The 26,749-nt window shown below is 45.0% G+C and overlaps 3 protein-coding genes across 13 annotated transcripts in view; 1 reads left to right on the top strand and 2 right to left on the bottom strand.

The window, feature by feature from the left end:
• Positions 1 to 10,455, top strand: part of mob2a (MOB kinase activator 2a) — an 88,701-nt gene extending 78,246 nt beyond the window's left edge. For all 7 annotated transcript variants that reach the window (XM_035790675.2, XM_035790673.2, XM_035790670.2 and 4 more), the window contains exons 2-5: positions 1,450 to 1,610; positions 3,103 to 3,196; positions 8,222 to 8,346; positions 8,633 to 10,455. In XM_035790675.2, the coding sequence (XP_035646568.1) occupies positions 1,450 to 1,610; positions 3,103 to 3,196; positions 8,222 to 8,346; positions 8,633 to 8,946 (694 nt within the window). In that variant the 3' untranslated portion in view covers positions 8,947 to 10,455. The remainder of the gene's footprint in view (positions 1 to 1,449; positions 1,611 to 3,102; positions 3,197 to 8,221; positions 8,347 to 8,632) is intronic.
• Positions 10,456 to 10,593: 138 nt separating this feature from the next.
• LOC118396447 (ATP-sensitive inward rectifier potassium channel 11-like) lies at positions 10,594 to 12,834 on the bottom strand. The gene has a single exon (XM_035790668.2). The coding sequence runs from the start codon at positions 12,517 to 12,519 to the stop codon at positions 11,353 to 11,355; it is 1,167 nt and encodes a 388-aa protein (XP_035646561.1). The 5' UTR covers positions 12,520 to 12,834; the 3' UTR covers positions 10,594 to 11,352.
• Positions 12,835 to 15,995: 3,161 nt separating this feature from the next.
• LOC118396446 (ATP-binding cassette sub-family C member 8) overlaps positions 15,996 to 26,749 on the bottom strand; it is a 125,166-nt gene continuing 114,412 nt past the window's right edge. For 4 of the 5 annotated variants that reach the window (XM_052465487.1, XM_052465485.1, XM_052465486.1 and 1 more), the window contains 4 exons: positions 24,949 to 25,052; positions 23,905 to 24,038; positions 23,081 to 23,143; positions 15,997 to 18,918 (listed from right to left, as the gene is read on the bottom strand). In XM_052465487.1, coding sequence (XP_052321447.1) covers positions 18,781 to 18,918; positions 23,081 to 23,143; positions 23,905 to 24,038; positions 24,949 to 25,052 — 439 coding nt within the window. In that variant the 3' untranslated portion in view covers positions 15,997 to 18,780. Of the gene's footprint in view, positions 18,919 to 23,080; positions 23,144 to 23,904; positions 24,039 to 24,948; positions 25,053 to 26,749 lie in introns of all 5 variants that reach the window. The other variant, XM_052465488.1, reaches the window with a different exon arrangement.

Below are 26,749 nucleotides of genomic sequence, written 5' to 3'. Positions count from 1 at the left end.
TACGGTACTTTCCTCTGTCTTAATTTTTATTTTTATTTTTAAATGCATGTCTGTGTGTGGAAGGGAAAAGCTAGAGTTATGCTTTGGGGGACTAAAAAGTTAAGGTTTTTTGAGCAGTGTTCCTCAGTCCCAAGAAGCCCCTGGTCTCACAGAGGTCTGTCATGTTTTGTAAATCTGTTTTAGTCATTTCCATGGATATGTGAGGGAGTAATGTCCACACTTTTTTTTCTCAGTCTTTCTTTCTCTTTCTGAAAGTACTTGATTAGGCCTGTGGGCAGCCTCTGTTTTCTCCCTCTTTGGAAAGCAAACTAGCAGTCGTCTTGATCGTTGGCTTCCCTCTGCACGGCTCCCGCTGAAAAGACTGGAGTGTTTTATGGCCGCTCTAATTTTTATTTTTTTCTCTCTCTCCTGATTCTGGACTGGTGTCAGTTGTCCGGGAATCAGGATCTGGGTGTGGGAAGGAAAGGCTAGAGCCAAGAGCACACGGAGGGTGGGCACATTGTGTTTAAACAGAGGGTGTGGAGAGAGCTGGGGGAAGGAGGGGGGTGGGGTAGTTTAAACGAGGGTCAACAGGGGCACAATAAATTCAGGGAGTAAAGTGGAACTCCCCTGTCCTCAAACAAACCCAAACACTGTAATAAGACAGCCCGAAGAGAGAGGGAGAGTGAGGGAGGGAATGAAATGAAGATGTGGAGGGAGGTAGATGATTAAAAAGGAGGGAGCGAGGAATTGAGCCGTTAGAACGCCGGTCGCCTTCTAAAGTGGGCCGCTGAAACTCAGTCGAGGTTAAAGCTCTGTGAAATCCCCAAGAAAATAGTGCCGTAATCGTTGTTGCTTAAATCGAGCCAGGTCTGCGGTGTCCCCAGGCCCTGCTTTTGTCTGAAATAGGCTAGTCTCACTCAACTCATTCAACCACTCAACTCATTCAACCTTTAACCCCTAGATCAGTGGACTAGCTGTTTGGGCGAGGGAAGGCGGAGAGTTACGGCCCTGGAAGTGTAGTGATGGTGTGATATGACAGACTTGTGCTAAAAGTAGCGCTGGAAGTACAAGGCGCTGCGGGCGGGCCAGCTGTGTGGTAACTGGCCCTTACTGGAGGCCAGGGGTCATGCCCTGGGTCAGGCACAGGAACAGAATTCTCTCTGTACAGATGCTGGGTGCACGGTCCTTTTTTTTTAGCGGGCTCAAAACCCCACGGCGGGAGAGACACGGCGACCCTGGCACCGACCTGTGTGCGAGTGTGAAACACAAGGTTGTCTGCTAAAGGCGATTCACATAACACCCTCAGGCCAGGGTGATACGGCTCAGTTCCACTTTCCGTTGAAGTGAATTTGATGCGTACGAAACAACCTTTTTTAATTTGCCAAACTGAGTTAAAATGTCGTCTGTGACTGTCTCTGTGCCTCGCTCTAACCTGCCCCCCCCCCCTTCTCTTCCTGTCCCCTACAGGAAGTCTAAGACAAAGCCCAATGGGAAGAAGCCGCCAGCGGAAGAGAAGAAGCAGTATCTGGAGGCGGAGTTCACGAAAGTACGGGTGGTCGACTTCGACCTGAAAGAGCTGGTGATGCTGCCCAGGGAGATAGACCTCAACGAATGGCTCGCCAGCAACAGTGAGTCGGCAGCGTACCCGCTGAGAGAACATATTTTGGGGGGGTCGTGTTGAGCCTCCCTCTCATCTTTCCAGAAACGGCAACATAGTTTTCAGAGAAGCGAAACACTTGACAGATTTACTTGAAGGTTTCCTCCAGTATTCAGGCATCTGGATTTCTGCCGTACCAGAGTGCGTCTTCTCTTTGAACGTGAGTTCAGTAAAGGCACTGCACTGCAGCTAAATCCTTTAGACATTTATCTCCAGGTGCAGCTTTTTACGTTATGGGCAATTCCAAGGTAACAGTGACAGACCGATTTTGTACTTTAAAATGTATGTCAAACAAAAAAAACAATGATTTTAAACAAACCATATAACTATATGCACAATGACTACTTAGCGATTTCCACTGAAACTTTTACAATAAAAGAACACATTTACTTGGAAGAACGGTGCAGAACAGGTTATGGTATGAGACGGTTTGTGCTGTTTGGGCCTCGATTCTGTTACCAAACTTTGACTCGAAGAACAGTTCAGATGCAATGTAGTTTTTGTCAAATGTTCTGTGGAAATTCTTCTCTATAGTCCTTGTACAAAGAGTTATAGGGTTTGTTTAACTTTGAAATCATCGGTTTTAGTTTGACATACTCCGATTTTTCACATTAAAATGGGGAAAAAAAGAAATTTCCCACATACAATGGCTCGATAAGAACAATGTTAACTCTGGGGTTCCAGGCATCTCCGTCTTAGACGTTTCCTCCGGACGTGTCTGAACCCCTGTAATGCCCTGCAGGTTGAGACAGCAGAATATTCCACCCAGACTATACATTGCCTTCTCCACTATACAATAAACTATATATTGATAGTTTAGGCATCGTCTCTATGGGTTTGTGAAGCCCTGTAACACCCTGCGTTCTCGGTTGTGGGTTGTTTCGTCAGGAGTTGCATGTGGGGGACTTCACAGGGGTTATTTTGTTTCTCTCAGGGCTTGTTTTGGAGACTGAGCAACCTGTCAGGTGCTCCCAGAGGGAGATGCAAAGAGCCCCCCTCCCTTTTTTTTGTCTTTCGTTTTTTACGTGAAATGAGGGAGCTGCGCAACAAGGCCCGACCCCTGTCCGTATAGTTCTATGCTACGTAAGATTGGCTACAAATGAACGTGGCGAAGAGGAAGCATGAGAAACGTACGAAGATGTTACCTTGGGGCTAAAATGCTGGTCATGAATGGAGCCAACAGCACCTCCAAAATCCGGTGTCTGTGTCGGTCTGTGTCTGTCTGTCGGTCTGTCTGTCGGTCTGTGTCTGTCTGTCGGTCTGTGTCTGTCTACTTAATACCTGGGGCTGAACATGTACGGTACTGATGGAAATGTTGTCTGTACAGATGAACATAGTGGGGGCTCTATTTGAATGAATTTGTTGCGTGTCGGCTACTTAACCAAGGCTAGATCTGGAGCAGGCTCATTGTGGAGTGTGATAATGATATTATACATTATAATATTCCTCTTCTCTCCCTTCAGCTACGACCTTCTTCAATCTTATAAATCTGCAGTACAGCACCATCTCCGAGTTCTGCACAGGGGACACCTGTCAAGCCATGACCGCCTGTAACACGTAAGTCACCCCCCCACCATTAGTTTATTCATCAGTGCTCTGGCCTACCATTGGTTTATTCATCAGTGCTCTGGCCTACCATTGGGTTATTTATCAGTGCTCTGGCCTACCATTGGTTTATTCATCAGTGCTCTGGCCTACCATTGGTTTATTCATCAGTGCTCTGGCCTACCATTGGTTTATTCATCAGTGCTCTGGCCTACCATTGGGTTATTCATCAGTGCTCTGGCCTACCATTGGGTTATTTATCAGAAGTCTCACATCCCATTATACAGACCCATGTCTTGATAGCAGCAGAGCTTTCTGACCGCAGGGCTGCGCTCGGTTACCCCCGACTTTCCATTTTGTAGTCTTCCTTCTCTCTCGCGCTCTCTCTCTCCCTCTCGCTCTGTCTCTCCCCCTCTGTCTGTTTTGTAAAGTGGAGGGCTGTGGAGCTATCTAATACTAGTGAGAGACTGTCGGAATGTAGATTTCGCTGTGAGCGTTCTGAAATCGCATCAGCCTTTCTGAGGTGCCTGGCGTTCCTAGCTGGACTGGTGCATAGTGAGGTCTCTCTTCTTAGAGCACAGAGTTCCTAGATGGAGGTCCAAGATCGAATGGTTCTGAGAAGCTGATGGAAATGTGACAATTTTTGATTGTGTTCCACCACCAAGTAAACTGGAGGGGCCTGTCTAGCTAATAGTTCTGGTCTCTCTCAGAAAATCCAGTTGAATATGTAGGACTTTCCATGGGCGCCATGACATGATTCCTCACTATACCATACATACATCCCCTGATGGCTTTAGCTCAGAAGTCACCAGAGTCTTAAATTTTAAAAATCACCTTCAGCCATAGCTGTTCATAAAGGAATGCCTTTACTCTGTACAAATACTTATCTACAGCTACAGTTTGTCTATCCCCCCCATACAAAGACAGAGTCTACACCTACAGTAGTCGGAGTCAAAGACCGTCATAACATGGAGGCCTATTCATCCCTGTCTAAGAGAGGGGAGGAGGTTGACTAAGTATTCACCCAACGAGTTGGCCCTGTCAGGGCGGGGTGCTGTTTTCATGTGTGGAGCCCTTGTCTTTGGAAAGAGGCCCTCCTCGCCTGTGTGTACTTACGGCTGGAAAAACCAGATCCCCCACATTTAGGCTAAACCACACTACAAATGTGTGTTTGCACGCATGCGGGCACACACACACACACACACACACACACACACACACACACACACACACACACACACACACACACACACACACACACACACACACACACACACACACACACACACGGGGGAAAATGAAAGTGGTAGAGAGAAAGCAAACAATGGAGAAGCCGTTGAGGAATGACAGGCCTGTGACAGATTTGTTGTCAGGTAGCTTTGTCGAGAACGGGGAAGCCTGGGGAAGTTCATGGCAGAAGAAAATAGCCAAATAGGGGTGGAGACCCGGTATAATTCAGTCACGCCTTGCAACACGTCAAACCAATCAAATGTCTTGCTTTGGCAGAACTTTCAATGGTGTTCACTAGATTAGTGTTGTAGGTGCAACAGTGCGTGAGGATGGCTGAGAAATAGCACCCACAAAAAATAATAACTTTTTTGTTTTTATGTCGATTTTTGTGTACACAAACTTGATTAGGTCTATAATCCTAACTGTTAAATCGTCCATATGCAGTGCACCGTCTTGTTCCCCCCCATCAATGTACACACAATACCCCATAATGACAAAGCAAAAACGTGTTTTAGAAATGTTTGCAAACTGAAATATCAAACTTACATTACTATTCAGACCCTTTACTCAGTAATTTGTTGAGTCATCTTTAGCAACAATTACAGCCTTGCCTCTTCATGGGTATGAAGCTACAAGCTTGGAACACCTGTATTTGGGGGAGCTTCTCCCATTCTTCTTTGCAGATCCTCTCAGGCTCTGACAGGTTGGATGGGGAGCGTCGCTGCACAGGCGTTTTGATCGGGTTCAAGTCTGGGCTCGGAGTGGGCCACTCAAGGACATTCAGAGACTTGTCCCAAAGCCACTCCTGCGTTGTCATGGCTGTGTGCTTGGGGTTATTGTCCTGTTGGAAGGTGAACCTTCGCACCCCAGTCTGAGGTCCAGAGCGCTCAGGACCAGGTTTTCATCAAGGATCTCTCTACTTTGCTCTGTTCATCTTTCCCTCGATCCTGACTAGTCTCCCTGCCGCTGAAAAACATCCCCCCAGTATTATGCTGTTCTCCCATCTCCACAGAGGAACACTGGAGCTCTGTCAGGGACCATCAGGTTCTTGGTCACCTCCCTGGCCAACGCCTTTTTCCCTCAATTGCTCAGTTTTGCCTGGCAGCCAGCTCTAGTAAGACCATTGGTGGTTCCAAACTTATTCAATTTAAGAGTGATGGAGGCCACTGTGTTCTTGGGGACCTTGAATGCTGCAGAAATGTTTTGGTACCCTTCCCCAGATCTGTGCCTTGACACAATCCTGTCCCGGAGCTCTACGGACAATTACTTCGACCTCATGGCTTGGTTTTTGCTCTGACATGCACTGTCAACTGTGGGATCTGATATAGACAGGTGTGTGCCTTTCCAAATCATGTCCAATCAATTGAATTTACCACAGGTGGACTCCAATCAAGTTGTAGAAACATCAAGGTTATCAATGGAAACAGGATGCTCAATTTTGAGTCTCATAACAACGGGTCTGAATAGTTATGGAATTTTTTTTTTTTTTTTCGAACAACCTGTGTTCGCTTTGTCATTATAGGGTATTGTGTGTAGATTTATTCTAAAATTGATTATTTTTCTCATAATTCTGTAGTGTAACAATGTGGGAAAAGTTAAAGGGTCTGAATACTTTTCGAATGCACTGTATATGGAAAAATACACGTTTTAAAATGTCGACTGATTGATTGGTCGAAAGAACATGTTTTTTTTTTTTTCCCCAGGGGACAGCCCTAAATATTCCAATACGCAAACCCCATAAACCCGAATTCTCCCAGTGTTTCTAAGGAGTATTGTAGTAGGCTGTAACAGCTGTGGAGACATGCAGCCCGTCAGTCTAATGGTGTGCCACAGTAGCGGCACCCCGCCCTTTTCCTGCCTCCCTGGCTGGCACTCACCCACCCCACAACACAAAGTCACAGTCAATTCCCCCTACCCCAGGCACTGTAAAATGTGCTATTTTAGGAGAAAAACTTTCCATGCGCTATGGGAACAGGCCCACTTGATAGTCTTATGCCCATTTTATGTGGGTGGGTGAATGGGTGTGTTGGTGTGTGGGTGTTTTTTTTCCTTGTGGGCTGATGACGTCTGTCTTTTTTGGCATGTTTGCCAGTCTTTGTAAGGTTGTCTGTGTATATGGTGCGTGTTTAGTGGTGTAGTCTCCTCAGTGTGGGGCCTGGCCTGGAGCTTGTCTTGAGGTCAGTAGGGCCCTCCTGCAGGGTCAGTTAATCTGAACGCTCTACATTCCTCAGGATCTGTAACGTCTGCCCCACTGCCCGCCAGACCGAGACCACGCTATGCTGCTATTGTTAACACAACCGTCCCCATTTGGAGAGTTGGTTGAACCTTTCACCCCCCAAAAAGGACGCCTTTTCAACGTCTTGTGCTCATGGGATTCTGCTCGTTCACTCACCTCTACTGCTACAGCTTCTTGCTTTGGGTTTCAGACAAACCCTTTTTCGTTCCCATGCTATTTGCCTTGTTTGTAGCTTGACCTCGGTAAATCCCACAGACCATGCCATCTCTGCTCTATGGCTCATTTGGAGCCTGCGCGGGATCCGTAACCCCTCTAGTTTTGACAGCCTGTCAGCTAATGGCTATACTACTGTAGAGCTCTGTTTCCCTGTTGCTTTAGCCGTGCTAGCTTCGTCCTTGCTCACTCCTAGATGGGCCTTCCCTGTGAGTTCTCTTCTTTGTGGCCCCTGGTCATGCCGATGTGTTGTGCAGTATCTGACCCCTTTTATCTCGCGTAGCCGACTAGCTCCAGTGCCGGTACAGTATACCCAGGTTGCGTGTGTCCATGGTAGCCATGCTATCTTTTTGTTTGGTGACTTCACCGACTTGCAATTTGACCTTGCTAACACATGACGGGCGGGGTGTCAGTGTCGCGTTACTCCGAGACTGCAGGGAATTCGTCCCGATCTGGAAAGGAAACAGGCAGGGGGGTTCGTTAAGACCACTGGAATGGAAATATGCAAACATGTCTATGTTAGAAGGTGGTGGGGTTGGCTGCTTCCTCACTGGGCTGGAGGTCTGTCTGGCAGGTCTATACACACACACACACACACACACACACACACACACACACACACACACACACACACACACACACACACACACACCACAGTTCAGTCATTCAACACGTTGGGTAAAAGGTCCCGAACAGTCACACCCTATCCCCTTTAATAATTCCACCTCCTGAATACAGGTTTTTAACAGGGGGAGGGGACCGATATGATCAAACTTTATCAATGTAGGAGCAACAGTCATTTTTCATACTTTGATCTGGTTTCATCCGAATGTCATCCAATTTCATGAAAAACATGATTTTTTTGACTGTCCACGGTCTTGTTTGGAGATGAGGAAATGCTGTGAAATGTGTAGGCTTTCACATAGGGGTTTGTGTGTTCATCATCTTTCAGCATGATGATGTGAATTGATTCAGCCGTTTTTAGTTTCTGGAAAAGCACACCATGCAGTGTAAGGAAGCTGCCTCGCCTGGTGCACATTCTTTACCCGAGATGATTCACAGTATGATATAAATATATATATATATATAAATAAATGTAGTGATTTGAACCTATCGGGTTGTTCCTTTTCAAGATCAGATGACTTGTCAGCGATAACATACTCGGCGAAGTAATAATAGCCTCAATCTCGTACATTTCAAAGCACACGTGTTTATTTCCTGGGGCCACCCATACGGAGAATGTTTGCACGCATGTCAGTAAGTCGCTGTGGATAAAAGCGGCTGCTAAAGGGCTATTATTATTATTTATATGGAGGTAATGGAGTAGAAAAATGACCAACTGTCTTGTTTGTGTCCAGAATATACTACTGGTATGACGAGAGGGGGAAGAAGACAAAGTGCACTGCACCTCAGTACGTCGACTTCGTCATGAGTCTGGTGCAGAAGCTGGTCACAGACGACGACATCTTTCCTACGAAATACGGTGAGTTTAAGCTCTGGTCCACGCCCGCAGCGCCACGCGGTGGTCAGTCTGCAGCACTGCAGCCTCTCCCTGGTTCTCTGACATCAAACTGAAGCTGGACTTTGAACTGTGCCACTGCTGCCCTCTACTGTCTTCAATTAAGTAATGTGTTGAATGTTTGTTTTTTTGCCACTTCATAGCGGTCTTGGCAATGTGATAATAGCTTCTTTTTTTTACATCAGAATGGTAATGCTAGCACCAAATGATTTCTAAACTTGCTCTCCTCTCCTCTTGTCTCTCCGTGCAGGCAAGGAGTTCCCCAACGCGTTTGAGTCTTTGGTAAAGAAGATCTGCCGGTATCTGTTCCACGTCCTGGCTCACCTCTTCTGGGCGCACTTTAAGGAGACAGTCGCTCTGGATCTACAGGGCCACTTGAACACTCTGTACGCACATTTCATTGTTTTCATAAGGGAATTCAACCTGGTCGACCCCAAGGAGACCTGTATCATGGACGACCTGTCCGAAATCCTCTGCGCTCCCGCGCCCCCAGCACCTGCCGCCCCTTCCTCCCCCACCTCGGCCCCTTCTCCCTCCTCACACAACCATGTGACGGAGAGATGAGCAGGGGTCGCCGCGAGAAGCAGCCCCGGGAAGGAGGTGGTAGATGATAAAGATAGAGGAGAGATGTGGAAACAGAATGCCTGGCCCCTTCCTAGGCCTCTGGCTTCAGCAGCAGGACCTGGAGACCTTCCACTACCCTTATATTTCGCTATGACGCCAGCCAGCCGGAAGGATCCAGGGGGGAGGTTTTTTTGGGGGGGTAGGGGGTGTTGTCATGCCAACAGGAATTGGCGTCGTCGGCATGTTCCTCCCAGGGGCAAATCCCTCCCATCTGCTCTGCAATTTAACCTAGGAACAAACTATGTGTAATGTTTTATTTGACTTTTATTATATTTTGTTTTTTATTTTTCTCATTTGAGGACAGTACGTCTGTTTTTGCCCTTTCCTCCCTCTGTCCTCTGCCTAAAGTATAGTTCAGGACAGTGGCTCTGCTTTGCTTGAACATACTATTTGTACAGTGTTGTTATTGTGTGGAGGAAAGGCGACTCTATTATCGCGTTGGCTCTTTGCTCCCCCTTAGTGGTGGGAGGATTGAAGGGGAACGGTCACTACGCTGGCCTATAGGGAGCCGCCATGTAACTGCCTGGTGGGCAATACTAGCCAATCACTGTTTGGGTTGTTAATCTTGGGCTGATTCAAGTGCTTCCCTACTCAGGACCTGAGAGAACACAAGTCACTGCTGCCAGAGAGAAGTATTCTATTTTTCTCATTCTCTCTGTCCACAAAACTTCTCTCAGTCCCTTAAATATTACAGTTGTCATTCTGGTATTACTCAAGTCAGGTCATCACCTGATGTACCTCTCTTTAACAGCTCCATCCCAGCGGCCACCCATAGAGGGCAGTATAGACAGGGTGGCACTGCCACACAAGCAGGGACATAGAGAAGAAGACTGTATATTAGATATTTAATCTGACCGGACATGTTACAACAAGACAAACGGGTTCCCATTATTTGAGTACAGGGGAGAGTGGAGTCCTCTTCCCCAGGGAACAGAGCTGTTTGCTGTGGGTACGGTACAGCGGCAGCAGCACAGGAGAAGGACAAAGACATTGGTTATGTCTGCACGCCCAAAGAGAAGGGAGGAGAGAGGATACGTGTGGGGTTGGTCCGTTTGCTGTTCTGTATTGTGGAACAAGCCCCACAGTCTCTTGACGATACCCCCCCCCAGCCCCTTTTGGTTTATATTTTCCCTTTCAAATGTACTTTTTTATTTTTTATTATTATTATCAAAGATGAAACTAGTTCATGAAAAATAATGGCATCCTTACACATGTATAGACAAATGCACAGTCTGCTTCAACTTCACTGTACAGAGAGTGGCAAGCTGAATCCGTCAGACATAGCCTCTGTATCAAGGAGGATTTGGGTTTATAGTTTATTTATATATATATTTTTTTTTTTGCAGGGTGGTTCAGTTCTGGCTTTCATTTTTATGTATTTTAATTAAGTTAAAAGCAATTTAATATTTTAAACTCTGCGGATAATAATCGAATAAAAGACAAATGCCGCTCGGTCTCATGTTGTCTTCTGTCAACGTGATGATGATGACTAAGTAGATGTGTGGTACAGTATCTTCACAAGGAAAACAGGTCACTTTTCAAGGAAGTTCTCCTCTGCATATCATCCACGCAAACACACACATACTGTACAGTACATGTCAACAGGCATTCCTTTATTTCCATGTCAAGCTTTGCACAAGACAATATGTTTTTACCATACAAGAGCATCATTATGTAGATCAGCGCTGGTCAAGTCCTCGAGGGCTACAGTGTCTGCTATTGTTTTCATGCAGGATCAGGTGAAAAGCCTGCAAGGAGCCCAGTTGTCCGGGAGGAGTGTTGGGCACCAGTCTACTACACACACACACACTGGCCTGTGCCTTCAAACTGGATAATTGCATAGCTTTGTATAATGTTAAACATCTATCCAACTGCGTTTCATCATTCATATGATTTCATTGAGCACCCTGAGTATACGGTATTTGATACGTGCATGTTCTGGGATTGATAGAACGGCAGGATGTTCAGGCCCCTAAAATCACCTAAGGCTTTCAGGTAATACAGTACATTTAACATTGCAGTATGTAGGGGCACATGGCTATTAGGCTACCATGCTTAATCCTGGTCCTGACTTAATACTACAGGGTGTGCAGGGTTTTGTTCTAGCCCAACACTGGATTCATTTAAACATATAGTCCTTGTTTGAAGGTGTGTGCTGGGCTAGAACATGCATGCACACCTTGTGGGTCCCAGTGCCCAGAATCAGAACATCATTGGACATAATAAACAGCATTTCTGTAACATTACAACAATATCCATGAAAATGATGCTGGTAGTAATAAAAATCTCAATTTCATATACAAAATGCATTGGCACTATCCACTCCTTTTTATTAAAGTTGTATGTTTAGGCTAGTGGGCTGATGGTGCTTTGACGCTTGATGCGCAGTGAGAGTTGCCGCCTTCTCACCGACGGCCGCGGGGTGGAGTGCTCGTGCAGCTTAAACCTGGCGATGCCTCCGTCCTCATCCAGTTTCTTGGCACTGCAGCTGGGTGTCGGTACTCTAATCGCGTTACCGAATTTGGAGTAGTCTACCGCGTACGTGCCCTCTTCCTCGGTTATAGTGGGCACAAAGCGCTGCCCCCACAGTATCTCCTCGGACAGGTAGGATGTCCGGGCCTGGGTGGTTATCCCCGTGGTCTCCACCACCCCCTCCAGCACCACTATCACCTCGATATCATTCTTTTGTAAGTCCGCTGGTGACAGCTCATAGAGCGGGCTGTCTTTGTTGATAATGTGACATATGATAAGAGGGGCCACCAGGAAAATACCGTTGGTCCCCACGGGGTTGTCCATGTGAATGTCTATCTGGTCCAGAGGGACCACCTCGCCCTCCGGAGTGGTGCTACGCCTTACCACCTGCATCCGCACGGTGGCGCTGATTATCATGCTCTTCCTCAGGTCCCCTAAACGGATCATAAAGCAGAGCCTGTTATTTCGGATGGAAATGACAGCGTGCTTGCTGAAGATCAGCGTCTCGGCGCGCCGGTTCGCCTGGGCCGTCTTCATAAATATACACCCCAGCATGATGGCGTTAATCAGCAAGCCCACGATGTTCTGAATGATGAGGACCACTATGGCGGACAAGCATTCCTCTGTCACCATGCGTCCACCGAACCCGATGGTCACCTGCACCTCTATGGAGAAAAGGAAAGCGGAGGAGAAGGAGTGGATGTCCGTTACGCAAGGGACAAATTCGTCACCTTTTTGATCCAGGTCGCCGTGTGCAAAGGCAATGAGCCACCACGCCATCGCAAACAGCAGCCAGCTGCATAGAAACGACATGGTGAAAATTATAAGTGTGTGAAGCCATTTTAGATCCACTAAAGTGGTGAAAACATCCTGTAGGAACCGTCCTTGTTCGCGAATGTTCGTGTGGGCCACATTACAAGTTCCATTTTTGGCAACGAACCGAGCCTTCCGCGCTTTCCCCTTGAATTTAGGCTGCTGGACATCCTCAGCCAAGCGGGTCAGCAAGTAGTCGTCAGGGACCAGTCCTTTTCGGGACAACATAGTGATCCCATAGCCTACTATTCACCGCGGGACCACTTGCCAATGATTAAGCAGATTAGCTACCTCCTCTTGATTAAAATCTATAGGCTAATTTCCTGTTCTCATGTGCGTCCCCTAACAGAAGGCGACCGCCCGTGACAGTTCTCATCCCGAATGACCGCAGCTGCCAGAGGAAGAGTGTTGCTCTGTCATCTAGTTTCTAAAAGTATGTGAGCTCTTCACATTGCCCCGTTCCAGATCAGGCAGGCGCACCACCATAGCCGCCCAGGTCCCATGAGAAGATTCTGCATTCAGCTGCCGCTGTCAGTCACACAACAGCAACTCGATAGTAGCCAACCGTCCCAATTGACGCACTGGTCTGGCGCGCTTGTCCCGCGATTAATGTTGATTCCTACCGATAAAATGGTAGATAACCCGCAACAGCAGTGGTGATAAAACTACCCCCGGTCCATCGTTTGGACGAGGCAGGCAGGTTTAGGAGACGAGAGCTCGAGTTGGGAAGGCGTTTAGGCAGAACAACCCGTTCTTTCTTTACACATTACTCCATCTGTAGGCTAATATGAGACATTATCTCCATGCCTGGATTATGCTGGTGGCATTTCCCTCTAGGGATAAATTAATTTAATTTAGTTCAATTGTTTATTAACTCCAATAGTTTATTTCTGGAACGTTGTTACATAGGGTCAATTCAGAAAGAGTGGCAAATCATATAAACTGGGTCAGTTTAATCCTGACGCGTTTATTTATTGGTCTGACGACACGAAGTCAAAACTATAGTTACTAAATAAACCCGTGCAGATTGGTGTGACATCACAGCGGGGGGCAGAGCAAGCTTCAAACAGGAAGCTTTTTAGTTGTCCTGCCTTACCAACCATAGCTTCCTAAAAAAATAATGGAGTAGCTGCAGTGGGACAGTCTTATAGGCTCTTCCGATGGAGGAAAGATATCCAGTTTACATTAGGGAACCCTATCGCAAGGGGTCTGGTTTTTGTAGTACTACACTAAACAAAGCTAAAGCTTATCTTGACTTGGAAGAGTTCCAGTGTTGTGTTACAAAGTCATAGCCAGCTAGCTAACATAGCATCTGTTTGTGCAGGGGTTTTCAGTAGGCTAAACTAGCTAGCTGCATTTGTTAGCTAAGTAAGTAAAACTGAAAGTTTAAAAAACAATAATGACAATTTCTCTCTTGCTTCTCCATTTTGGAAGAAATTAATTTGTTCAAAACTGTTCCAACTACTGTCTTTCTCTCTCTTTGAGTCAGCTCACCACAGTGTATGCACTGCAGTGCTTGCTAGCTGTAGTTTATGCTTTCAGTACTAGATTCATTCTCTGATCCTTTGATTGGGTGGAGAACATGTCAGTCATGCTGCAAGAGCTCTGATAGGACATCTTCTGGAAGTTGTCATAATTAATGTGTAAGTCTATGGAAGGGGGTGAGAACCACGAGCCTTCTAGGTTTTGTATTGTAGTCCATGTACCCAGAGGAGGACGGAAGCTAGCTGTCCTCCGGCTACGCCATGGTGCTACCCTACAGAGTGCTGTTGAGATTGCTGTAAACCTTCTTTGCAAAATAGTGTGTTTTAATCAATAATTTGGTTATGATTATATTTAGTATAGTTTTATCTAAAAATTATAACTGGATTCATTAGTCCAGAAAACACGTTTCCACTGATCCAGAGTCCAATGGTGGCAAGCTTTACATCATTCCAGCTGACGCTTGGCATTGCGCATGGTGATCTTAGGCTTGTGTGCACCAGCTCGGCCATGGAAACACATTTCATGAAGCTCCTGACGAACAGTTCTTGTGCTGACGTTGCTTCCAGAGGCAGTTTGGAACTCGGTCGTGAGCAATGTAACCGAGGAAGGACGATTTTTACGTGCTACGCGCTCAGCACTCTTCAGCCCCGTTCTGTGAGCTTGGGTGGCCTACCACATTGTGGCTGAGCTGTTTTTGCTTCTAGACGTTTCCACTTCATAATAACAGCACCTAAAGTTGACTGGGGCAGCTCTAGCAGGGCAGAAATTTCAAGAGCTGACTTAATGGAAAGGTGGCATCCTATGACGGTGCCATGTTGAAAGTCACTGAGCTCTTCAATCTCTATGGAGATCGCATGGCTGTGTGCTAGATTTTATACACCTGTCAGCGACGGGTGTGGCTGAAATAGCTGAATCCACTAATTTGAAGGAACTAAGCCACTAATTTGACTTTTGTGTATATATAGTATACCTTTAAAAAGGAAAGTAGGGGCATGGATCAGAAAACCAGTCAGTATCTGGTGTGACCACCACTTGCTTCATGTAGACCGACAAATCTCCTTTGCATAAAGTTGAACAGGCTGTTGATTGTGGCCTGTGGAAGGTTTCCCCACTCCTCTTCAATGGCTGTGCAAAGTTGCTGGATATTGGCGAGAACTGGAACACGCTGGTGTATACGTCGATCCAGAGCATCCCAAACATGCTCAATGGGTAACATGCCTGGTGAGTATGCAGTCCATGGAACAACTGGGACATTTTCAGCTTCCAGGAATTGTGTACAGATCCTTGAGACACAGGGCCGTGCATTGTCATTCTGAAACATAAGGTGATTGCGGCAGAGGAATGGCACGACAATGGGCCTCAGGATCTTGTCACAGCATCTCTGCATTCAAATTACCATAGATAAAATGCAATTGTGTTCGTTGTCCATAGCTTTTGCCTACACATATCATAACACCACCGCCACCATGGGGCACTCTGTTCACAATGTTGACATCAGCAAACCGCTCACCCACATGACACCCTACACGCTTGTCTGCCATCTGCCCGGTACAGTTGAAACTGGGATTCATCTGTGAAGACTACACTTCTCAAGCAGGCCAGTGGCCATCAAAGGTGAGCATTTGCCCACTGCAGTCGGTTACGACACCAAACTGCATTCAGGTCAAGACCCTGGTGAGGACGAAGAGCACACAGATGAGCTTCTTTGAGACGGTTTCTGACAGTAGGTGCAGAAAAACTTAGGTTTTGTAAACTCAGTTTCATCAGCTGTCAGAAATTGACATTCAATTTTCTGACAACAGCTCTAGTAGACGTTCCTGCAGTCAGCATGCCAATTTTACACTCCCTTAAAACTAGCATTTTTGTATTTTGTGACAAAACTGCAGATTTTAGAAGGGCCTTTTATTGTCACCAGCACAAGGTGCACCTGCGTAATGATCGTGCCGTTTAATCAGCTTCTTGATATGCCACAACTGTCAGGTGGATGGATTATCTTGGCAAATGAGAAATTCTCACTGACAGGGATGTAAACACATGTGTGCACAACATTTGAGAGAAATAAGCTATTGTGCATATGGAACATTTCTGGGTTATTTTATTTCAGCTCATGAAACATGGGACCAACACTTAACATGTTACGTTTATATTTATGTTCAGTGTGTATATATATATATATATACACACACAGTACCAGTCGAAAGTTTGGACACCTACTCATTCAAGGGATTTGGTTTATTTTTACTATTTTCTACATTGTAGAATAGTAATGAAGACATCAATGTTAAACAAATCAGTTTAAAAAGTAGCCACCCTTTGCCTTGATAACTGATTTGCACATTTGGCATTCTCTCAACCAGCTTCACCTGGAATACTTTTCCAACAGTCTTGAAGGTGTTCCAACATATGCTGAGCACTTGTTGGCTGCTTTTCCTCCACTCTTTCAGTCCAACTCATCCCAAACCATCTCAATTGGTTTGAGGTCGGGTGATTGTGGAGGCCAGGTCGTCTGATGCAGCACTCCATCACTCTCCTTCTTGGTCAAATAGTTCTTACATAGCCTGGAGGTGTGTTGGGTCATTGTCCTTTTGAAAAACAAATGATAGTCCCACTCAGCGCAAACCAGATGGGATGGCATATCGCTGCAGAATGCTGTGGTAGCCATTGCTGTTGGCATTCTAAATAAATCTCTGACAGTGTCACCAGCAAAGCAACCCGACAACATCACACCTTCTCCATGCTTCACGGTGTGAACAACACATACGGAGATCATTCGTTCACCTACTCTGTCTCTCACAAAGACACGGCAGTTGGAACCAAAAATCTCAAATTTGGACTCATCAGACCAAAGAACAGATTTCCACCGGTCTAATGTCCATTGCTCGTGTTTCTTAGCCCAAGCAAGTCTCTTCTTCTTATTGGTGTCCTTTCATAGTGGTTTCTTTGCAGCAATTCAACCATGAAGGCCTGATTCACGCAGTCTCCTCTGAACAGTTGATGTTGAGATGTGTCTGTTACTTGAACTCTGTGAAGCATTTATTTGGGCCGCAATTTCTGAGGCTGGTAACACTAATGAACTTGTCCTCTGCAGCAGAGGTAACTCTGGTTCTTCCTTTCCTGTGGTGGTCCTCATGAGAGCCAGTTTCATCATAGCACTTGGTGGTTTTTGCAACTGCACATTTCAAGTTCTTGAAATGTTCCCCATTGACTGACCTTCATGTCTAAAAGTAATGATGGACTGTAATTTCTCTTTGCTTATTTTAATTGTTCTTGTCATAATATGGACTTGGTCTTTTAACAAATAGGGCTATCTTCTGTATACCAACCCTACCTTGTCACAACACAACTGATTGGCTCAAATGCATTAAGGAAGGAAATTCCCAAATTAACTTTTAGCAAGGCACTCCTGTTATTTGAAATGCATTCCAGGTGACTACCTCATGAAGCTGGTTGAGAGAATGCCAGTGTGCAAAGTGTGCAAATATGTCATCAAGGCAAAGGGTGGCTACTTTGAACAATCTCAAATATAAAATATATTTAGATTTGTTTAACACTGGTTACTACACGATTCCATAGTTGTGCTGTCTTCACTATTATTCTACAATGTAGAAAATACTAAAAAATAAAGAAAAACCCTGGAATGAGTAGGTGTGTCCAAACGTTTGACTGGTACTGCATATATTGCTCATTTTGTAGTGTACAATTTCTGAGTGAATTCAGAAAAAGTGGGATACTGTTTGGATTTCTGTCTTCTGTAACCTCTTCAGACATCTATCCAACATATTAGTCCAACACATGATATATTTCTGAAATTCCCAGATAATCACACAAAATTGAATTGTCATTCGGGAACTATTAGGACTACAATAATGGTGTCCCAGTTCATCGATCCTGCTGTCCCAGTCTTCCAAATGCAAACTGAAAATATGGTTGACTCAGTGGTCAACCATGCCTCCTGTGAAGATAAAACACTTTTTGTGGGATTAGGAAACTCTGAGGATTTCAGAGATCATGTGTTGGATTAACATGTTGGATAGATGTCTGAAGAGGTTACAGAATACGGAAATGCATTCCAAATTCACCCTAGAAGGTTATTCATACATTCCCAATGATAGACAATCTTCCCAAACACTAATGACAATACATTGTTAAGAATATAATTAGGCAACACACTAAACTATTTTCTTTATATCGGATAGTAGGCCTAAACATACATAATCTCAGTCCCTCTCATGCTGTTTACAAGGCTATGATTCACGTCCTACATTTTCTGTTTCTGACACGTTAATCTCGCATTCACTGCACACTAAACCCATGCTGACCTGGGTTCACATTTTCAGGAAGCCCATGGGTGCTGGGGTCTCCATAACAAACCAGGGGACTCCATACATGTTCATTATATTAACCTTGGCACGCCCATAAACATTACCAATTGCTTGGAGGAGACTGAAATGTGTGTGACCTGGGATGCGTTCATCACTAGGCAACGTTTTGGAACGTTCAGATAGAAAGATGCTATATAGAACAAACATGCATCTCTGACCTGTAGAATAAGGAATCACGTCAGCTCTATTGCTGGCGCATGCCAGAGCTTATGCCTGGATAGGTATTTTACATATCACCTAACCACATATGTTATAGCAATCTGGTGCCCGACGGCACAGTCGATGATGTGGCACGCAACCGTTGGTTGATGCATGCAACGTCTGAGCAGGGGAATTGCGATCCATTTCTAGATCAACCCCAGAGTCAATTAGTGTCATTCTGACCCAGCCTTCCACAGCCAAATCATTGCTCTGTACAGTGTGAGGTCACACAAATCTACCTTCCTGTCACTAAACTGTATGCAAAACACTGCTGCACAATAAGTATTTATGTTTGTTTTTTTTATTAACAAAGAATTCATATTTAATGTTACGAATATCATACAGAATTAGAAAATAAAATTATAATATATAGCCCATGGTACAATTGCACTTTGGAATGTCCTCCCCTCTTTCTCATCGGTCACTTGTCCGCCTTGACGAAGGAGGCGAAGACACTGTCCTCTTTCTCCAGCAGCGCCTGGGGTCTGTCGTATTCTAGAATGAGCCCTCGCTTCATCACGATCACCAGGTCTGCTTTCAGGATGGTGTGGACACGATGCTGAGTAAAGAGAGAGAGAGCGAGAGAGAACAAGTAGACAGAAATAAACAGATTAGAAGAAATATAAACGGTTTCAACAACTTCCATGTTTTGACATTCTGGGTTACATAGATTACGAACATACAGTGGGGCAAAAAAAGTATTTAGTCAGCCTCCAATTGTGCAAGTTCTCCCACTTAAAAAGATGAGAGGCCTGTAATTTTCATCATAGGTACACTTCAACTATGACAGACAAAATGAGAAAAAAAATCCAGAAAATCACATTGTAGGATTTTTAATGAATTTGGTCACCTACAAACAAGCAAGATTTCTGGCTCTCACAGACCTGTAACTTCTTCTTTAAGAGGCTCCTCTGTCCTCCACTCGTTACCTGTATTAATGGCACCTGTTTGAACTTGTTATCAGTATTAAAGATACCTGTCCACAACCTCAAACAGTCACACTCCAAACTCCACTATGGCCAAGACCAAAGAGCTGTCAAAGGACACCAGAAACAAAATTGAAGATCTGCACCAGGCTGGGAAGACTGAATCTGTAATAGGTAAGCAGCTTGGTTTGAAGAAATCAACTGTGGGAGCAATTATCAGGAAATGGAAGACATACAAGACCACTGATCATCTCCCTCGATCTGGGGCTCCACGCAAGATCTCACCCCAAGATCTAGTGAAGATCTAGTGAATGACCTGCAGAGAGCTGGGACCAAAGTAACAAAGCCTACCATCAGTAACACACTATGCCACCAGGGACTCAAATCCTGCAGTGCCAGACGTGTCCCCATGCTTAAGCCAGTACATGTCCAGGCCCGTCTGAAGTTTGCTAGAGAGCATTTGGATGATCCAGAAGAAGATTGGGAGAATGTCATATGGTCAGATGAAACCAAAATATAACTTTTTGGTAAAAACTCAACTCGTCGTGTTTGGAGGACATAGAATGCTGAGTTGCATCCAAAGAACACCATACCTACTGTGAAGCATGGGGGTGGAAACATTATGCAATTGGGGCTGTTTTTCTGCAAAGGGATCAGGACGACTGATCCGTGTAAAGGAAATAATGAATGGGGCCATGTATCGTGAGATTTTGAGTGAAAACCTCATTCCAACAGCAAGGGCATTGAAGATGAAACGTGGCTGGGTCTTTCAGCATGACAATGATCCCAAACACACCGCCCGGGCAACGAAAGAGTGGCTTCGTAAGAAGCATTTCAAGGTCCTGGAGTGGCCTAGCTAGTCACCAGATAGAACATAGAACATCTTTGGAGGGAGTTGAAAGTCTGTGTTGCCCAGCAACAGCCCCAAAACATCACTGCTCGAGAGGAGATCTGCATGGAGGAATGGGCCTAAATACCAGCAACAGTGTGTGAAAACCTTGTGAAGACTTGTGAATTCCCTCAGAATTCTACCCACGACGCGAGAGGAAATCATGAACCGAGGTCGAGCGAACCTGCTTGTTCTTGTGGAAAAAGCATTTACTTCCTTTCCCCCCACCCAATATAAATAACAGCATTATATATGCACGGTCATTTATAAATTCATAAGAGATATGATTAGAAATACACATAGCAATTGTTTTAGATGATTTTTCCTTGTGAAACCAGTCATACGGGAAGCAAACTGAAAATCATATCAACATGACGTATTGCCGGCCCCTTTTCCACAGTGTAGCAGGCTATAAATAGCTGTGCCGTTATTCAGAATTGGAAGCGTATGCCCTCGTAATTTAAAGGGATTACATTTGGAGACCCAAGCTATAGGCTTCTGTAGCGCCGAACCTGCCGAGTTGATTTATGAAAGCACTTTAGAATGTTTTAATTATATGCCCGACCTTTTCTCATTTTTATTTGACCATTTGTGTCAAGTTAAATATTAGCCACTATCGGGAGCCATCTGTACCTAGCTATCTTCCGTCGAGGACCAGAGTTCTGCACCAGAACTGAAAATAATGTCTCCTAGGGTTCTCTCTCAATCTCCCTTTCCCATGGGAAACCACCATATATGGCTGCCTGGTCGTCACTTTTGACTCTTGATATTCTAACTTAAGATAATAAAAAGCATATTTGCTCCCACAGAATACAGTCCAATAGAAAAAAAAACCAAAGCAGCAGGACAGTGGCCCTCCAGCACTGCACTACCAGTTCAGATTGTTATATTTCTATGCTACCCAGTTCTACCTATGCTATATCTACACTCCCCTCCGTATGCATTTGGAAAGTGAAGCTACAATTTTCAATTTGGCTCTATAATCCACCATTTTGGATTGAAGATCAAATGTTTCATATGAGTTGAGGGTATTGAGGGTATTTTCATACCTGTTTTACTGTCAATAAATGAAAGCACTTTATATAGGGGGGTATTTTTGTCCCTCTAACTTTCTCATTTTTTATCATTCACAATTCATTCATGGTTATCCATAATCATGGTAGAATTCACACTAATGTAGACATGTTACTTACAATCAAAGTGATAAAAATGACATTATTCACCATTCACTTCCTATTGGGCAAAACACAATCCGAAACAACCAAAACAAGCTGTAAATGCGTCCAACAATTTTGTAGAGTCACAAGTTTGATGTAGTCACTGGGTGTGTTTGAGCAGTAAGTCTAACGAAGACGACGAGGGAAATGGGGAGAGGTGCATCTGTGATCGCCGAAAGTCGGACACTCGTGGTTTTCCGACAGCATGGCTCAGATCAGCATAGCTGCTACGGTTTATAAAACTGTTCTATACCCCCATATCACACACTCAAACTAAAAATATAACGTGTGCAATTAATTGATTCGATTTCAAATATACATTTCATTTGTATACCCTGTAGCTTTTAGAATCAAGGCAAAGTTGGTTCTGGTTTCAGTCACTTCTTTGGCCACGTTCGCGTGGGTCAAACCAAAACACCCTAACGACTAACCAAATAGAGCCTCCCACAATGCAGGTGATGGCTGCATGGTGCAGTTGGTGAAAAGCGACTTGAAGGCGACTTCATCAAAAACTACATTACAAAAATCTTGTGATTAAAGGTCAAGTTCACGCAGTCGACATGTGATACAATTTTCATACCCATAATGCAACACACTTTGAACGATGGTCACCGTCTTGACAAAAGTGTTCCGCTCGAACGCAACCATTGTGGGCCAGGAAAACAGGACCAATTACTTTAACACACTAGAAGTGACTTTGTCCAAATACTTATGACTTCTTCCAATTGGGGGACTAAGTACATAAAGTGCTTTCATTTCTAAATGGTAAAATAGATGTGTATAAAAATACACTAAAATGAAAGGTGACATTCTGTCCTGTCACATCAAATCAAATTGGTAGATACACTACAGGACTATGGTAGATAAAGTGCCGTCATTTAGAGACTAAATGTGGTAGAACTAAATGCCGTATGTTAGATACAGAGCCGTAAAGTACAAATGGTGGACATTACAGTCCGTATGGTAGAGTACAGAGCCGTATGGTAGAGAGTACAGAGCCGTATGGTAGAGAGTACAGAGCCGTATGGTAGAGACTACAGAGCCGTATGGTAGAGACTACAGAGCCGTATGGTAGAGACTACAGAGCCGTATGGTAGAGAGTACAGAGCCGTATGGTAGAGAGTACAGAGCCGTATGGTAGAGAGTACAGAGCCGTATGGTAAAGTGTACAGAGCCGTATGGTAAAGAGTACAGAGCCGTATGGTAGAGAGTACAGAGCCGTATGGTAGAGAGTACAGAGCCGTATGGTAGAGAGTACAGAGCCGTATGGTAGAGAGTACAGAGCCGTATGGTAGAGAGTACAGAGCCGTATGGTAGAGAGTACAGAGCCGTATGGTAGAGAGTACAGAGCCGTATGGTAGAGAGTACAGAGCCGTATGGTAGAGAGTACAGAGCCACATTTCACTGTCCAGAAACATACAGAGGTATGGTAGGGCATGTACAACCTGTGGTCCTTACAGAGCTCAGTATGGTAGAGCAGAGCCGTATGGTAGAGAGTACAGAGCCGTATGGTAGAGAGTACAGAGCCGTATGGTAGAGAGTACAGAGCCGTATGGTAGAGAGTACAGAGCCGTATGGTAGAGAGTACAGAGCCACATTTCACTGTCCAGAAACATACGGAGGTGAGGGCATGTCACAACCTCTCAAGCATCTGGATTACACAAGATGAAGGTCATAGCGGATACTTACTGCTATAGTAACCACTGTTCTATCAGCGAAGGCAGTCATCACCACCTTCTGTAAGATGCTTTCCTGTGGGCACAAACAAGAAGTCAGAAGACGACTAGGAAACGTTTACAACATGATAGACTTACAGCCATGACTCTTACGCACAGGGTTCACTGTACTTACAACAACAACAAAAAAGTCTAATAGTTTGGGCCTTCACTATTTCATTAAAACATATTCTATATTACGTTGTGTGTGTTAAACACAAGTAATACCGGCGAGTGCACATGATTATTAGAGTCAAGAGTTCGAGGCTCACTGTCGGTTTAATGATTCCCTAGTTAACATTATCAACAGCAGAATTTCCACCGAAACCTATCTCCCATTTAAGATATGCTCCATTTCCCCAGGGTTACCGCTGCGCTACTGTGAGCCAGTGTAGGCCTGTCACTGTGACAGGCAATTTAAGTGTGTGTGCGTGAATGTGCTCGCGTACGTGTGTGTGCAGCCAGCGTGCTGCAGTGAAAGGAACCTATTTTGGAAGCCCCATTACCTCCCTCCCACTGATTCCACTCAGGTTCTCTTATACTCCTACCCCTTTTAAATGCATACCTCTATTCTCCCCGTTCATCTTTAGAATCAATTACTTTATCCTCTCGTTGTCACTCAACATCTCCCCTCCTCCCCGTTTTCCGTTCACCCACCCTCAGCCTCCTCCACTCGCACTCTCTCCTCTCCCCTCCCAACTCATCCTCTGCCTTCCCATTCCACCTCATCTCGTCCTTTTGCCAACCTGCCACACACACACACACACACACACACACACACACACACACACGTCTCACCGTGGCCATGTCTATAGAGGCTGTGGCTTCGTCCATGATGAGGATGCTAGACTTCCTGACGAAGGCTCTGGCCAGACAGAAGAGCTGTCTCTGGCCCTGGCTGAAGTTCTCCCCTCCCTCTGTCACTGTGGCGTCTGCAACACAACAAATATTATCACCATAATACTAGACTTACTGCACGATACATATCTTTAGCCCGAGAGAACATTTGTATTGCAATGACATTACGTGACCTACAAAACATCACAGAAATATTGATGCTCGACCCCAAGAACATGGATTTGTCAAATTAATTGACCTTTTTTTTCTGGCTGGCCAATGATAAATATCAAGTCAAATATTTAGCAACATTCTGCCTCTACATCTCTCTGTCACTGTCCAGTGTGCATAGCCACCACACACACACACACACACACACACACACACACACACACACACACACACACACACACAGATATTTCTTGTTTCTTTTTTCCTTCTTTCTTGGGTTCCCTAGTGAATTAGTATTGTACTGCTGGAGGTAGGAACACAAGCATTTTGCTGCACCTGCTTTAACATCTGCTAATCTGGCAGATCCACTCTGATTTGACACACTTACTCCGTCGTAACTTGAGTACATCATGTGCGATAATTTCCTGCAGCCATTAGTCAGCGACAGCAGAAAGAGAGTGAGAGAGAGAGAGAGAGTCTAACGTTTGGAGCTAGCTGCCCTAACATCTTACAGCCACGATACAGAATGTACTCTAGGCTAGAGCTAGCTGACACATCCAACTGATCAGAGAATGGGTGAGAGGAACGAGAGATTGGTCAAGGAACCACTGCTCTCAAACCACCTTCATCTATCTTAACCAACCAGCAGGGTTGATCTGGGGTCAAGTCAGAGTGTTTGCTGCACTGATATACTGCTTCCAAATCACACAGTATATAATGTTGTTGAGACTGATACATCTAAATCTCGTTAGGCTTCAGCTCTCAGCTCATATCTCTGAACGAGCTACGGTAGAACTTCAGAGCACGCACGCACGCACACACACACACACTTACCCAGTCCTCCTGGTAGGGTCTTGACTACAGGTTTTAGCTGAGCGATGTCCAGAGCCTCCCACAGCATGTCATCAGTAGCCTTCATCTCTGGGTCCAGGTTAAACCTGATGATCACACACACACACACACACACACACTGACAGAGTTATACACTCAGCAACAACAAAAAGGTTCTTGAGGGGTTCTTTGTCAGAGGTGAGGGTGATGTGTAAGCCTTTTTTTGGGGCATATCAGGAAGTGGGTTTTAACTGCTGTGATGGTTGTGAAGAACCATCCTGTTCTTTCCCTCTCTACCACGATTTCCTTTACTACATGAAAAGCTACACTTAAAAAAGGTACTGCAATGTTACGCCACACTACAGGTACGGTAAACAACAACCAGTTACTGAATGTTGTGTATTTGGGGCGGCAGGTAGCCTGGTGGTTAGAGTGTTGGACAAGTAACCAGCAGGTAGCCTGGTGGTTAGAGCGTTGGACAAGTAACCAGCAGGTAGCCTGGTGGTTAGAGCGTTGGACAAGTAACCAGCAGGTAGCCTGGTGGTTAGAGCGTTGGACAAGTAACCAGCAGGTAGCCTGGTGGTTAGAGCGTTGGACAAGTAACCAGCAGGTAGCCTGGTGGTTAGAGCGTTGGACAAGTAACCAGCAGGTAGCCTGGTGGTTTGAGAGTTGGACAAGTAACCAGCAGGTAGCCTAGTGGTTAGAGCATTGGACAAGTAACCAGCAGGTAGCCTAGTGGTTAGAGCATTGGACAAGTAACCAGCAGGTAGCCTAGTGGTTAGAGCATTGGACAAGTAACCAGCAGGTAGCCTAGTGGTTAGAGCATTGGACAAGTAACCAGCAGGTAGCCTAGTGGTTAGAGCGTTGGACAAGTAACCAGCAGGTAGCCTGGTGGTTTGAGAGTTGGACAAGTAACCAGCAGGTAGCCTAGTGGTTAGAGCATTGGACAAGTAACCAGCAGGTAGCCTAGTGGTTAGAGCATTGGACAAGTAACCAGCAGGTAGCCTAGTGGTTAGAGCATTGGACAAGTAACCAGCAGGTAGCCTAGTGGTTAGAGCGTTGGACAAGTAACCGAACTGTCCTTCTGCCCCTGAACAAGTGGCAAGTTAACCCACTGTTCCTAGGCCGTCATTGAAAAAAATAATTTGTTCTTAACTGACTTGCCTAGTTAAATAAAGGTCCAATTAAAAAAATGTGTGCCAAATGTCAATGGAAGGGTTGTACCACTTTAAGTGGTTGACATTTTAACAATGTCAGTTCTGCGATTATTGTAAGAGCATGTGACAATAAAGAGCTGCACTGTGAAGAGGTTACTGTGCATTACATCACCGTGGCAGTTAGTTGCATGGAAGTAGCTGCAAATTTTGCATAAACTAACTGGCAACCAGTTATTTGAATATCCAGTAACTGCTAGTAACTTAGTTACAACTAGCTGCCAGTACCATCCTGTACTTTCATTGAACTTTTCTGATTACGAGCTAGCTTAACATTAGTTGACAACTACTAAGTTTTTTTTGTGGTGAGCACACATCTTGGTTGACAGCAAACTGACTTTCCTGTCACACCATCTGGTCAGTGAGCATGACATAGATCAGCACATTATATTCATGTGAAATTTACAATAACTACTTGCAGCCAGCTGACAGTAAATCTTAGCAAAATAAATATTAACTTCCTGGTGACCAACAGCCATTAAGTTACTGGAAAATCAACAGTGCAGCTCTTGATTGTCACACACTCTTACAAAGATTGTTGACCTGGGAGTGGACAAATTAACCGTCATCAACATAACAATAAACCCACT

Source organism: Oncorhynchus keta, chromosome 17 (genome assembly GCF_023373465.1).
Source record: "Oncorhynchus keta strain PuntledgeMale-10-30-2019 chromosome 17, Oket_V2, whole genome shotgun sequence".
NCBI classification, from domain to species: Eukaryota; Metazoa; Chordata; class Actinopteri; order Salmoniformes; family Salmonidae; genus Oncorhynchus; species Oncorhynchus keta.
Note: the sequence above shows the minus strand (reverse complement) of the source record. Positions and strands in the feature narration are given on the sequence as shown.

Bases quoted from the DNA above. Each gene is read 5' to 3' on its own strand.
- LOC118396447 (XM_035790668.2), bottom strand. From the start codon at position 12,519: ATGTTGTCCCGAAAAGGACTGGTCCCTGACGACTACTTGCTGACCCGC.